The 15,571-nt window shown below is 35.6% G+C and overlaps 2 protein-coding genes and 1 pseudogene across 5 annotated transcripts in view; 1 reads left to right on the forward strand and 2 right to left on the reverse strand.

The window, feature by feature from the left end:
- The window catches only part of LOC133186375 (nuclear pore complex protein Nup205-like), a 38,875-nt gene extending 31,033 nt beyond the window's left edge, over nt 1–7,842 (forward strand). For 3 of the 4 annotated variants that reach the window (XM_061321629.1, XM_061321630.1, XM_061321631.1), the window contains 6 exons: nt 308–388; nt 3,077–3,243; nt 4,657–4,765; nt 4,949–5,083; nt 5,480–5,652; nt 6,202–7,842. In XM_061321629.1, the coding sequence (XP_061177613.1) occupies nt 308–388; nt 3,077–3,243; nt 4,657–4,765; nt 4,949–5,083; nt 5,480–5,652; nt 6,202–6,291 (755 nt within the window). In that variant the 3' untranslated portion in view covers nt 6,292–7,842. The remainder of the gene's footprint in view (nt 1–307; nt 389–3,076; nt 3,244–4,656; nt 4,766–4,948; nt 5,084–5,479; nt 5,653–6,201) is intronic. The other variant, XM_061321632.1, reaches the window with a different exon arrangement.
- Nucleotides 7,843–8,236: 394 nt separating this feature from the next.
- LOC133186378 (uncharacterized) lies at nt 8,237–9,936 on the reverse strand. Its single transcript, XM_061321634.1, has one exon. It carries the CDS (start codon nt 9,908–9,910, stop codon nt 8,252–8,254), a length of 1,659 nt encoding a protein of 552 aa, XP_061177618.1. The 5' UTR covers nt 9,911–9,936; the 3' UTR covers nt 8,237–8,251.
- Nucleotides 9,937–13,184: 3,248 nt separating this feature from the next.
- Nucleotides 13,185–14,626, reverse strand: LOC133186272 (uncharacterized; annotated as a pseudogene).
- Nucleotides 14,627–15,571: the final 945 nt, after the last annotated feature.

Genomic DNA, 15,571 nt, shown 5'->3' on the forward strand with positions numbered 1-15,571 from the left:
ACCATCAACTTTTTAAAGTGTCGGGGGCAGATAATACCTTTATAAACCTTTATAGTGTTAGGGGTAGATAATCATAAACTTCATAAAAGTGATGGACAGATAATAATTTTGTGAATTTTATATAGTCACTGTGCCAGGAGATAATCATTTTGAAAAATTAATTCAGTATCAAGGGCAGATAATCATATTTTACACTTTATACACTATTGGAAGCATTTTACCATATTGTAGATGTTAAGTAATATCAGGGGCAGATAATCATATTCTTACTTTTTGCAATGTTAGATATTTTTTTTTAAATTTGTAGGGCCAACCTCCCAGTTTTCTCGAGTTCTGTTCCGACCAAGTCTGGATGAAGCCCTTGCTAGAGATCTAGGAAGTACTGATGGTAGGTTATTTATAGCACTAGAGGTCAGAGGTCAGTAAACTGTTATACATTTAGTACAACAAGCATAAGCCGTCATCCTAAATGTCATAAATTGACAAGGTATTGCCTCACAGCAATCACTCTGTCATTCTGTCTGTCCGCAAATTTTTACAGGTTTTGGATTGTCCTATTAAGTTCAAATTCAGTATACATTATTTCAGTAGGTAGTAGGTTATATTTAAGATACCAAGGTTGATTCTGTTTGTCATCCAGTTAGGAGCCAGGGTGGTGGAGTAGATGCTATTCCTAAAGAATGGAACTGTGGCAAAGGGAGATAATTTTCCCTCTGTTGACTTTTTAAAGCTTCTTTGAATCCCCGGGGATTAATAATCTCACATACTATAAAAAATCCAGAGAATAATCTCTATCACATTTTGTATCCTTCTTTTACTTTAAGTAGGAGATAATTATTTGTCGGTCTGTCACTCTCTCCTCTGTTAAAGGTCAATGTCATAAATTTAGATACATGTATGTTATGAAATGGTACACTTTAGTTTCCACCTGATGAATTTCATATCAGAACTCCATTTGACAAAGAAAACACCCATTGATTTTGAGGTACATGTATTTCAATACCAGCAGAATGCTTAGACTTGGGATTTCTAAAGTAAAATATGAAATTTAAGATTTCAGAAATGTTTTCAACAAACAGTAAGGTTATTGTTTTGTGGTTGCATTTCATTAAAAGAATGTAGTTTAATGAGCAGGCACTTTTTGTTGCAACATATTTATATACATATTTATTTCAGGGTTTTTTTAGGGGTCGTAGGGGGCCTGTAATAGGCCCCATTCCCTATGGTAAAAAGTGTGTGTTTTTCCCAATTTCATCAAAGAAAATTCCCAAAACACAATTCGAAATTTGACATTAATGTCAATTATGCTAAGTATAATAGAAAAAAATTAAACTTATATAAAACTTCAGAACAGCAAACAAAAAACAGTTAAGCTGATTTTCAATAAAGATTTATTGAATGTAAATAAGTCAATGAATGCCTTGCAAATAAAGAAATGGCTCCTATTTGAATTTATCTTGAAAAATGTGAATTATGATATTTTTCCCAATTTTAACTAAATGACGCTATTTTTTCCCAAATGGAAAGGCCCAGGCCCTTGATTTTAAGACCTAAAAAAACCCCCTGTATTTATTTATACATTCTGCTGGTAAATCAAGGTTAATTATATAAGAAAAGAATATTTTAACTGTTATTGAAAATATTGCAATACATATCACAATACAGTTAAAAATATCACAGTATATTGTAATAAAAAATTCTCAGTCAATACTCAGTCCTCTTTTCCATAGAATAGCTCAAGTCCTCTTTTACCTTTTGCAATGAGACTTAAGGTGATGACTCGAACTAAAGAAAAACCTCTATAGATTTCTTGGCATAAAAGATGAAAGGTCAAGGTCACAAATTCAAATTGTCCAGGTTCCTGATCACCATTACTCTATAACAAAAGTATGACCTCTTGGTTTTAAGATGACGGGTGGAAGGTCAAGGTCAAAAATTTGATAGGCTTCCATCAACTTATTCTCTCTGCATACATGTGATAATTTTTAGGCCCAAATAGTGTACAGGAGTCTTCAAAATACTGGAATTTGGGTGAAAATACTGTACATTGTTCATCAAAAAACTGTACAAAATACATGTATCGATCAAAAATCAATGTAAGAGGTTCATTTTTTTATTGATAAATTTTAAATTAGCTAACAAGTGTACCACTGCATGCAGTGTTATATGTAATTACTCATTTCAAGAAATGTTTGCAGCTTTTAGAATTTCAGCAATCCCCATGGTCAATGCTGAATTTGGTAAAAAGACTTCCATAGTACAGTGTTTAATACGAGAGTCTGGTCGCTTCCAGTCATCTGCATTTTTTTTTAATGATACTACAAGCATTTCTCTTACTCTGTGTTAGAATGGACAATACTTATGTCTAAGCAGAGCAAAAAAAAGTCATAGATTAAATTTCGTGTTGCTGTCACACATAATGTTTTCTCTTTGAAACGTCTTTAATTTCATACTGACAAAATTTTAACTAATTACAGTTGAAAAACCCCTAAATAAGGGTCTTATGAAAAAATATTCTGTCTCAAAAAGCTTTGATACGTTTCAATTATGATGTAATTATCATGGGAAGATCATGATGTTTTGAGAGCAAGAATTAAGGAAAAATGGCGGTTTCCGGTAAACAATTCAAAATACGGCACAAATTTTCATTTCCCATGAATTTTGGTGTACCGCCGTGAGCCCATGAATGGGGTAAAAAATATGTGACATTTTGTGTACAGCCGGTACACATGTCACATGTATGTCTCTGTGTGCATACGTGAACATCAAATAATTTGTGGGCTCTATTGATCATATAGTGAAATTGCATCAATATACATGTATATGAAAATCTCTGCTCCTGAGTATTTAGCAAAGAAACTAAGCAAGACTTAAAGTGCTTCTACCAAAATTGTGAAATTCATAGGCCCTGAGTCACGGTACTTGATTTAGGTTTGGCTCTATCATAAATGAGTGGATATTTTTACTTTAGAGATTTCTTTCATCTTTGTAAAGGTAAACTTGAAAACCTCACAGTCATGATTAGAGTGGGTAGAGGTACACGTAAAGGTGCTTATTTTTACTTGTCTTGATACAGACACATCATTCTTGAGTATCAGTACAGTTCAGGCCCCCAGCCTAGGAGTGGTTGTGTACCAACTCCGTCAGTGTGCCACTCACTTCATGTCTGTGTACGAGAGCCACAAACAACACCTACGTAAACTACAAAGTCTGGCTGACCTTAGTACAGACGATCTCAAACAGGTAAAGAGAAACTAATAAAATTGAAAGAACAAAGAAAATGAAAAAAAAATGGAAGGTTGACGTTTTTGGTCATTTAGAGTACATCTTATTGTTTTATGCAGGGTTCTCCACAAGGGGTTTTACCGTGGCGGCCCACCATGGTTAATTTTATGTGCGCCATGGTTAAACGAGATGTGTCATGGTTAAAAAATTGGCGGCTGCCATGATTAAATTTTTATTGCATTTCAGTTTTGACACCTACTTTTTAATGACTTGAGTAGTTAATTGTGTTTATACTACGACTGCCATGCACCTCGCATACCTCGAGAGAAAGCAGACTGTGCTAAACAAACACAGTAGTTGATCGGCGAATGTGCTGTGAAGCATGACAATGGAGAGTCAATCAGCTGACAATCAGTATATTGAGGGATAATTTTCCTGTACACATGTAATTTCGGGAAATACCAACGTGTTCACTGTACGATAACAAATTTACAAAAGATGACATAACGAGCAGTAACAACATGATAATCAACAAGCATCCCATTGAAGTTTCTGTGCCCAGAAAAAAATTAACCCTTTCAAAATTTCCTATTCTTTGTATTTAATCAATTTTTCATGCTTGGTTTTTAAGTATTAATTTTATTATCTTTCTGATAAAATGTACATAAGTGCCAATCTTCGCCTTAGTTTTAGAGTTACCTCCCGTTTTTATGAAACGTTGCGTGGTGCTATTTTTAGCACTTGGACACGTGGAGAAGTAAACAATGAAGGAAACTCAGCGAAAATGCAATATGTAAAAAAAAAACGTTTAGAAAAAAAAAACAGAATAGAGAAAGCAAAATTACAGTTATGTCAAATATATGCCCCTGGTTATATTAAGTTACTTTTACCATGCATGCCATCACTTAAGTTTTCATAGACTATGTAGTTAAAAAAACTTAGGACATTACGATGTTCGTTCGTCTGTTCGTTTGTGTATCTGTTAATTTTTTTTTCAAAATACTACCCATTTATCAGTTTTAGTCATATTTAAATAAAATGTTTCATACAACAGACAACATCAATTCTGTATATCAGTTTTTGAATAATGTTGCCATGGTTACTCTATCAAAATATTTTTTTTAAATTCCTTAAAAAATTTTCCTATAGTTTTTGGCCAATTTTGGTAAACATTTGTAAAGTAAGATACATAATCTTTTTATTTATATTTTTTAGCTTTAAGAAATATCAATATTGGTTATTTCAACTTTTTGTGTTGCTGGTTAAGTTTTGTTAAACCAATCATTGATTAATGAAGGTTAGGAAGTCTAACACGCATATGTGTTTTCGGTCACATTTCACCTTCGCGCAGTTTTTTCCATGGTTAAATTTTCAAATGTGGAGAACCCTGTTCATGTCAGACTGTGTATTAAAGTTAAACTGTTTCTTTAGTTTTCTGGAGTTGAAGAGAAGCTCACATCACATCAGAGACAGAAACTTGCTAAGAACCGCCTCACCAAAATCGTGCGCTACAAAGAGGAACAACTGCAGTACTTTGCTTGTATCCTTTTTGAATAAAGCCTTATGTTACAATACAAGCACCATCAATATCTTTGAAGTTGAAGTAAAATTTTTAAAAGAATGTTAGACAGCTACTTTATATTTTGAAACATGATAATGGACAGATATATAAAATGCTTGAACAAACATAAATTGTAGTAATCTACCTTGACTGTTGCTGCAGACATCTTGGAGAACTGTCTATTTATGTTATGGCGCCACCTGGAGTACTATCTCATTCACTGCGTTCCTGTCAATCAGCAGACATCTGTGTACCAGAGTCAGACTCGCAGACACACTCAACTCAGGAGACTTCAAGGTAAGCCAGGCTTTTTTTCCTCATGTCCTTTATATGCTGCAAATGAGTGTTAAGTGAACCAGACTTGCCATCCTTTTTGTTTCAATGACATGATTACTATATACAGGGAAATTTTGCCCCCATTTTTATTTTTTGCCTTCTTCACAAGTGCGAGAATTTAAAGTGGGGCAAATTAACGAAACAGAATGATCTCCTAGACACGCCTGAGTTGGGGTGAATTTCATCCGGTTTTATTTTTGCCCTCTTACACTTGAAAACAATTTTGTTTGCAAGTGTAAGAGGGCAAAAACAAAACCGGATAAAAATAATGTATATAGTACACTGTATTGAAATTTTTTGTCTCTATGTGTAATGTACTAAATGTTTGCTGATTAGTTAATTTTTAAATGTTTGCAGATTTGACTGGGATTTCTCACTCATCATTAGGGGAATCTGAATCGGAGTCTTTACCAGACATTGACAGACAGCTTATGATGGGAGTGACCAGTGAAGATATAGAGACACTGAAGCAGACAGCAAACTCTGCCATTCATGACTCACTCCTCAAAAAGATTCAAAAAATTGACCAGGTAAAAGTTGAGGAACAGATAATAATTCCAAATAATAAAGGGAGAGGCCTAGAGGACACAGGTGTACCAAAAAAGGGAAAAAAAATGTTCATATCCCCATTAAAGAGTGGTTCACTTGCCCCTCTCCCACCACCCACTTCAAAAGACAACATTTCTCTCACAGCCCTTTCAAAAATGATGTGTCTTCCCCTCTCCAACTGACCACCTTCGAAAGTTTTTCAATACCCCTTCTCCATTAAAATGGTTATCTTACCTCTTTCCCACAGCCAAGATTAAAATATGGTTTCTCTACCCATTTCCCACAGCCTGCTTAAAAATGGTTCAGTGTTTTATGATATTAAAGGATTAATTGAAATTTGCTTATCAAAGGGAACATTGAAATTTTAGTCCATAATTGACTCCAACTTGTTTAAGATGACACTATTTATAATCAATGAGCACTTTAAAACAAGAAAGACTATAAATGAACCATATTTATCATCTAACTGTGAAAAGTATCTTTTCATTAAACCATTGATTGATTGTTTGTTTATTTGTTTATTTGTTTAGGAATATTGTAAGTCCAGGACCCACTACAGCTTTGTGGAGGCCCTCATTAGGAGAGTACGAAGACTATTGAGGCTAAACACGGGGAGCTGATAGTTATAAAAACAGACACAGGTGGTTCCCTGTAGTGAAGTCAATGATGTCTCTAAATATGACTTTAAAAAAAAGACTTTCAGAAAAAAAAATTACTGTAAATCAAGGAATGATTTTAATATAAAGTTCTACTGGCAGTGGAGCAACTGAGCTGATATTGCATGGAACTTTACATTTCAATATCTGTTTAAATCATTTTTAGCTCACCTCAACGAAGTTGGGGGAGCTTATGTAATACCCTCGGCGTCGGTGTCCCAGGTTAAGGTTTTTGGAGCAGTTTTCTTTTCAAGTACTTCTATGGCCTATATTAGCAGAGATGCATGGAGGATGCTTCTAGTGTGTTTCATTGTACCAGTCAAGGTTTCAGATGCTGCAATTTCAGGTTAATGTTTTTGGAGCAGGTTAAAGTTTTTGGAGCAGGTTAAAGTTTTTGGAGCAGGTCTCATTTCCAAGTAACTATAAGCCCTATATTGACCAAACTTGCATGGATGATACATCTAAGGATGCACACTACTGAACTTGCTTCGGATGCTGGATCTGACCTACATTTTCCGGATGAGTGACCAGTTTAAGGTTTTTGGAGTAGATCTCATTTCCAAGTAACTATAAGCCCTATATTGACCAAACTTGCATGGATGATACATCTAAGGATGCACACTACTGGGCTTGCTTCGGATGCTGGATCTGACCTATATTTTCCGGATGAGTGACCAGGTTAAAGTTTTTGGAGCAGATGTCATTACCAAGTAACTATAAACCCTATATTGACCAAACTTGCATGGATGATACATATAAGGATTCACACTACTGGACTTGCTTCAGATGCTGAATCTGACCTACATTTTCCGGATGAGTAACGAGGTTAAAGTTTTTGGAGCAGATCTCATTTCCAAGTAACTATAAGCCCTATATTGACCAAACTTGCATGGATGATACATCTAAGGATGCACACTACTGGGCTTGCTTCGGATGCTGAATCTGACCTATATTTTCTGGATGAGTAACCAGGTTAAAGTTTTTGGAGCAGATCTCATTTCCAAGTAACTATAAACCCTATATTGACCAAACTTGCATGGATGATACATCTAAGGATTCACACTACTGGACTTGCTTCGGATGCTGGATCTGACCTATATTTTCCGGATGAGTGACCAAGTTAAAGTTTTTGGAGCAGATGTCATTTCCAAGTAACTATAAGGCCTATCTGAACCAAACTTGCATGGATGATGCATCAAGGGATGAACAATCTCAAAACTTGCTTCGAATGCTGGATTTGACTTACATTTTCTGAATGAGTGACTAGTTTTAAGTTTTCAGATAAGTCTATTCCCAAGTAACTGCAAACCCTATCAGACCAAAATTGCATAAATGTTGCATCTAGGGATGCACTCTCCTAGATTATTAGTTTAGTGTGGGACTTTGCCTTACTTAAAGACAACATTCGTTGAGGTGAGCTCTGTAATCTCTGATTACCTATGTTTGTCCTTGTATTTAAAGATGTATATGAATTAACTTGAGATGAAAACATCTACAATAAAAAGGTTTTCTGAATCAGATTTCTCATGTTTCCTTTTGGGGTTACAGTTAAACCTCATTATCTTGAGCCCAATGAGGCCATGAAAAACATGCAAATAAAGTGTTTATTTTGCCCAATCAAAATCCTTGGATGAATTACATATACACTATATACATTCGTATGTAAGATATAAGGACATATCTAACTGCATTAAAATACAATAGAATCAGAATTATTAAACAGTTTTTATTCATATTTTGAATTATTAATGGATTTAATATTTTAACACCCCCCCCCCCCCCCCCACACACACACACACACACACACACACAAAACAGGAGCACTAGAAAGTGAACTTGAATCAAACATTGATATCTTTTTTTGTGGTTTTGGCTACTGGATAAAATTCCTTTCACAAATGTGTCATTATGTAAAACATATTGTTCACTTATATTTGATTTTCTTCACTCCACTAAACTCGGCTACAAAAAGGTTGTCTCTGGTGTCTACACATAAACCAAGTGGATGTTGTATATGACAGTTATCAATGTAACGGAGGAACTGTCCGTCCTGATCTAGGATGTGGATACAGTGGTTGACATAGTCTGATGTCAGGATCTGACTCTGGCTGTCTGTTGTGATGCCATGTGGAAAGAATGATCCCTTGTTATTAGAGGGATGACCAGTGTATCTAAATCGGAGTTTTCCTGCCCGATTAACCACCACTACAGCTTTGGCTCCACGGTCAGCCACACAGATATCCAGGTTTCTGTTCTCACTGATGTATTTATAGTAATCAGATGAATACAGAGGTTTACCTTCACTATCAAACTGAATGGTTTGTTTCTCTGTGGAGCCAGAGTAACGGACAACTTTTGATTGTTTATTATCAACACTGTTCATGGTAACCAGGAGGTAATCAAAGGAGGTACTACAGATATAGTAAGGTGTCCATCCCTGTAGTCTGATCACTTCCTTTATCTGGTCATTCTTCACTATGTTTACAGCTCTTGTATAAGGGTCAGTATAAACTAGATCTCCACTCCTTGTCACTGCTATGTCATATGGTCTTTTCCCTGACTTGGTTTGGATTGACTTCAGTAGTTTGCCCCGGAGGTTGTAGAGTTTCGTGATTATGTCATCTCCACATGTCCAGATTTCTTCATCACTGAGACAGGTAATACTGTATAGTCTGTTATACCCAGTGTCTATGGTGGTCACGAGCTCTGGTTCATCAAGCAGTGGTTTGACTGGAGGACAGGATACAGCTTCTGGTGTCTTCATTGTGTAGCCCTGTTCTTCTGTTGTAATGGATAATGCTGACAAAGAACCAAACATTTGATGGAGTTGTTCTGTGTTGATCTGATGAGGAGAGAAACTTGGTAATGAAACATTGACTTTAGGAGGTAAACTTTTAAATTCAGCATTTTTTGATATGTATGTAGATGCCATGGAAACATCATTGGAGTCCAGTATTTTCTTCAAGTCAAGAATGCACTGTTTTATATCAAAAGTAATCTGTTTGATTTCATTTTCCTGTTTATTTAGAGCAGCCAGATGTTTAGTTTTCATCTCATCAATTTCAGATTTCTGTTTGTTGACAATGGTGTTAATTTCTCTGTGCCAGTCTTCTCCATGTTTGGTGACAGCTGTTGTCAGTTTCTCATAATGTTTTTCCAAGTTGACGTTTTCAGATTTTAAATTTGATGTTATTTCTTCATATGTAGGATAGATTCTTTCCTCGAGTTCTTTCAAGTCTTTTTCTAATTTTTTTGTTACAGAACTTAGTTTTTGCAGAGCATCAGATAAATCATGTCCTTTATGTTTCCCAGAGGAGAGGCAGGTAGAACAGACAGGAATGTCACATTTCTCACAATAAAGTTCACAATGTTTCTGGGTGTGGTTTGGACATTTTGGGTAGTAAGGAGTAGAAGTTCTGTGTTTGTATGGTACAACATTGTGTCTTTTAGATGAATCAGAGAGATGTTTTCCAACACAAACTATACAGAGGTTTACATGACAAAGTTCACAATGACTCTGTAATGCAGCTCTTTGACACAGGTCACAGAGGAGGAGTACTTGAGCTCTGTCCAGGGGGTTCATTACTGGGGCTTCGGAAAAAAAAATAGATGACATTTTTTTAAGTAAATAGAGACTTGGATACTTGTAACTGACAACAGAAATTTTATTTTAATTTAAACAAGTACAATACAGTGGCGGATCTAGGAATCTTGAAAAGGGGGAGGGGAGGGAGTGACCAGTTTGGGGTAGGGGTAGGGGCCCACGGCCATACCAAAAAAATTGATTTATTAAATCTTATGTATATGGGGGGCCCCTTCTCTAAATCCGCCAGTGCTATAGAAGGGTTTAGTTTAGTTCGTGAATTTTAGAAATGACAGGAAAGATATATTTCAAAATGCTGTGTTAACAGTCATTATGTTTGATTTTTTTTTTTTTTCAAAAAGAAAAATGACTTTGCACCTCATAGTAATATAATCAGTATGACCTAAAGTGGCTCCTCTTTCATGCATCGGTTAATGTATTTCACAACACTTTAGATCAAATACATTTAGGTAATGTTTTGTTTCATGTTAAATCTTAAATATTATCTTGTCTCACCTTTAGATCCAGCAATGCCTTCCTGAGAATCCTGCACACTCTTCACTCTAGATTTTAACCTGTTACCAGTCATATGATTCAAATACCTGAGATATCTTTTATCTGTCGATGTAGAGATATAGATTGTTGTACCACAGTTAGGCCATTGCAAGTTTTTTCTATGTTTAGTGTCCGCGTGCGCCTTGGTTTCTGACACCCCATTTCAGAAAAAAACAAAAAAAAAACAAACTCAGGAGTCCTAAAATTGATTGTCTTAGTCAAAAGCTCAGAAATTTGTCAAATTTTGATAACATTTTATATAAAAATATTTCTCTCTAGTACGTCATATTGTGTATACACTACGGTCAGCGCGGATCCCGTATTTTCCCGCGACCCCGTGATGGTGTTTTAATCCTTTCCGCGATACACCGTCGCGGTTTTATCATCCCGGTGATCGCGGGGACACGAGATTACCTTGACGGTGTGCTCTACCATATTTTATTCAATGTGAAGTCGATAATCCTTAATTTCAAAGTAAGGATATTTAATTGTGAATATATAAGATCGATTTTTTTTTTAAATTTGGCTTAAACATGTTAAAATTCTAGAAATAATTTATAAAATCTCTTTTTTTCAGTCTAAAGGGTGATATTTGAATGATACTTGGCATTTATTCTATCAAAATATTATCATTGAAACAGTTGTAGTTTTCTAATAAGTAACCTGAATTATATTGAGGAGATCTATAAGTCAACATAATTTTTTTTATTGTAGTAAATATCGATTTATATTACGCCCTTTTTTTCATCATAAGTTTTTTTCATACAGTATTACTAAAGTTTTTTTTCCGAATTGAAAATCGCAAAGTGTATATCGATGAAAAAAAAATGAAATGAAAACACATAATTTCACGCCAAAATACCTCTTCCAACATTTTCAAATATTATTTACAATAATCCCGAACATCTGAATTAACGATATATTGATCATCACTTAATTTGTTAGAATTATGGGCCTGAATGGAAAAAAAAACAGCTCTGTTCATCATGTTCATATATTCTAAAAGAAGTCGACAATTGCCATTTTCATAAAGCTAAAAGAATTAATTAAATGGTTGCGTTCTCAGCTGATAATTAAGCAGAGAAGTCATGAACTAAATAAGTTGAAACTGACCAAACACGTGTACATGTATTACACAATCACAGCGTGTGCAGTGGGGCGTACCTAATCCTATCGGTCGCCCACTATAAGACTATAGGTTCTCGGAAAATTCACGAGATGATCAAGACCTTTCACGATAACCGTGTTTTCAAGCTGTAAAAACTGCATGTATAACATGACCATATTTCAGTAGCCGGTCTTGACACCTTGATCACCCATCATACATATAGGTTATATCAACTGATCAAACGCAGTCCTGAAATCACAAAAATATCGTTATACTTGTATAAAGAATTAAAAAAAAAAATAAAAGTCTTCTTTTTTATTGGTCCACGATCTTGAAAAACGGGACTGTCAGAGTAATTATTGAAACCAAAGAGAAAGGTTTCACGAAACTGAAACTTTTGTATCATTTAAGGGAGTGGGTGTTAAATTACACACTTTAATTTTGGGAAGAGAATTAACATGAGGATTTGTTTGCAACGCAAAAGAGTGTGTGCGGGGGGGGGGGGGGGTTATAAGAATAAAAATCTAAAATAATTTTTACACTATACAGTATTATAATATATTTATTTAATCAACACACTTCATGAATGCCCAAAGTAATCAATAAATATGAACAGTCTGATTAAAACCACCCCCCCTTCTCCTATCGTCGTCGATATGCGAATATGAGATACTTATTTGATCTATTTTTCTCTATCATATTAATGCATAACACTTGCTGTTTGTTCAAAGCTTTCAAGCTCTGGAGGAATTCTGAATGAAATTTCATTTTTCTAATAGTTGCTGAGAATTTAATGTTGTATTGAATCAATGGAAAATTTTGTATAAAATAATTTGCTACTTATAGAATGGACAAATTATTTTATAGTTTGCAATGTATTTCAAGTTTTACGAAGCAGACTCCTATTCAATATGAATGCAAAATTTTGCATGTCCAGGTATACAATACAGGTAAATCACAGCTTTAAGAAATCTAATCTATTGTTGTGCAGACGTATGTGTATATCTATTATCCCATGACCGACAGATTTTTCTTTGATCTTCACAAGGGTGTATATCTCATATCAACATAAGTGTGGTGATATTTTAAATATCACATGTGTGATATAAAGCTAGTGATATCCAACTGTTAGATACAGGGTGTAGGAGGAGCTATGCAAATGAGACAAAAATTCGTTTCTAAATTTTAATGAACTAAAACAAGAAAAAGGCACAAAACATAGCAAATTTCACACAACTGATGACATTTCTAAAATATTGGCAATTTCCCGCTCTTCTGGAGCAGAAAAGAAAGTTTAAATCAAAGCACAAATTACAAACTGACAAAAAATAAATTGACACGGAGTAATTCTCGAAGCGGATAACGTTATCTCCTATATAAATTCGCACATCCTGTGCAAGCTGTTTAGGTAGAATATTCAAATTTTCCTCCCCGGCATCCTCCAGTTTTGGAATAACGGCATTCTCCTTCTCCACACAAATGTTTGAAATCACTGTTTACAAAAAAGACATTGACACGGAGCAATTCTCGAAGCGGATAACTTTATCTCCCATAGGAATTCGCACATCCTGTTCAGGGTGTTTAGGTAGAATAGTAGAATTTTCCTTCCCGTCATCCTCCGGTTTTGGAATAATGGCATTTTCCTTCTCCACGTCGTCGCACTGTTTCAGGGATTTTTGGGGGTGGCTCCAGTGCTCGACTTACTTCAAGGAGTTGTTGCGCCGACTGCCTTTTGTAGGTTCTAACTGCGGGACTACGGTGCCCCGTTCTCTCCATGATCTGTTGCTCTTCAAAACCTATATAGTGTAAATAAATATTGAAATTATTAATTCAAGTCACGTACCTAGCATACTTTTACGTCATCAAACATAAAATATTTCTCCTTTTATAAAGACAATTTAACTAAATCTTGGCTTACCGGACTGAAACAATGTCGTTGCACAGGTCCGTTTCCCCGAGTGATTTGAAAAGTTCCCCACAAACCCTGCCTCGGCACACATGGTCTTGATAATGGTACCCAACTTGTCGGGTCCCGGGAGTGGTCGTCTATAGAATGACCCTTCCCCCACCAGAGAAATGTAGGACGAGTAAACATCAAACAAACTGCGGAGTGTACCGGATTCTGAGTAGTGGCGTATCGTCTTGGCAAGAATGTTTCTCTGGTGTAATCCTCCGGAGAAATTCTTTGACGTGCGCCCACAAAATTCAATGTGTGCCTTGCCATCAGAATCGCCACATTTGATTTGACATACCTCTAATTTTCGGTGTTCATCTAGTCCACGGAGTCCAAAAAGTTTGCAGTTGTAATAAAATACAGTGTTAATGTAACTCTTTGAAGTATGCGATCCCAGTAATTTTTTCTCCCACAGGACGTCTTCTTGTTCCGGCGTTAACGGATCCGCTTGCTTTATTAGACACTCCTATTCCTTGGGATGCTAGCTCCTTCATTCGCGCGTCTAGAGTTTTCCTGAAGTCGTGGAAACGGGCATCTTCGACATCTAAAAAGTTCATATCATGAACACCTTCCTCTCGCACCGTAGAATACCGGAACAGATTTGATACAAAGTTCTCGGGGGGTAGGGGGAACCATCTGCACGCCTGGCTTCAATCACAAAACATGATAAAGTATACGCAAGTTCTTGGTATGTACTTGTGAGGATTTCGGGAATGATTTTTAAATCAAGTTGCTGTTGGTTACGCTGAGATTTCCAGTCGTTGAACACTTTAACTGTCCATGAAGTGTTACATGTACGGCGCGTGTTTTTACTTTCTTGATTTTTTTGAAGTGCACTTATCTCAGTAGCCGAGACAGGTTTTCCGAATCTAGTAGTAGTATTTTCAGTCCATTCAGTAAAATTTTCCTGTTTTAATTCCGGAAACGCTTCCAAACACCAATTCTGTATATCGAAATTCCCAAAGGCCTGGCCATTTAAATCAGATTGGCTTAGTTCGTACATCTGAACTGCCTCACTCAACTGAAAATCATCCTCGTCGTAGGCTTGCTGAAAAACGGCGTTTAATTCCAATTCGTTATTCTGAACTCCTTCTGCCATCTTATGGCTTTCGTTATTGCAAACTCGGAGGCTAACGCCTCCTCGCGTGCAATAACTCAACGATATTTTGTATGCATCATCTCGTGTCATCATGTAACTATTACTTACATAACACTTCCTTTCTGTGTCAGTGCCAAAGTTCTGACTGTGCGTACTGCAAACTCGAATCTAGCCCGGGGATACATACAACCTTCTGTTCCAATTGTATTTTATCAGTGTAAATTAAATTTCAAAATTGAATATGTTGTATATTTGCACATGCTGTAACATCCTCTGAGGTATTAATAACGTTTTTTGCCTGTAATTGAAGGTAAATAAATTTTTTAAAAAAGGGGGGGGGGAGGGGTATCACATGCATGAAGATAATGTTTGATGCCCAAAGCATGGGAAGTCAGTCACTAGGGTAACCGTCACTCAAAAACAATCAACGGATGAAAACTTAAACTAACTATGAATCAGTTTCGAATTATCAGTTGATTATGGACCGAAAATTAATTAAATTTTTAAATCAAAATAGGGCGAAGCTTGCTATTTACAAATAAACATGTATCTGAAGTAAATTAAAGTTTGAATGATAATATTTATAGACAGGATATAATTTTTAAATAATATTTTACACCCGAATCATAGTTTGTTTGTGATACTTGGATAAATACCGTAAAAAGCGCACTAGATTAGAAGTCACGAAAAAGAGTCTAGTATACATGTTGTACGTTCATAAGTACTTTCTCAAGTTTAAAATTTTCAAGGAAACATGAATTACGAATAAGGAGTACAGAAAAAAATATCTATTCCTTTGAAGATTTTATTCTGAGCGCCCCCTTTTTTTATATATATATAATATTGCGACTATTTTACTTATTTCAAGTGGTTAAATGAAGGAAAAGTTGTTTTCAATTGACAATTAAATCATTGAGTTATCGGGTGATCTATAACTGTGATCTA

This window comes from Saccostrea echinata, unplaced genomic scaffold (genome assembly GCF_033153115.1).
Source record: "Saccostrea echinata isolate AGI-Se365-2 ecotype Australia unplaced genomic scaffold, CSIRO_AGI_Sech_v1 ptg000013l, whole genome shotgun sequence".
NCBI classification, from domain to species: domain Eukaryota; kingdom Metazoa; phylum Mollusca; class Bivalvia; order Ostreida; family Ostreidae; genus Saccostrea; species Saccostrea echinata.

What these genes read in the sequence shown, in the direction of transcription:
- LOC133186378 (XM_061321634.1), bottom strand. Translation starts at nt 9,910, where the DNA reads ATGAACCCCCTGGACAGAGCTCAAGTACTCCTCCTCTGTGACCTGTGT.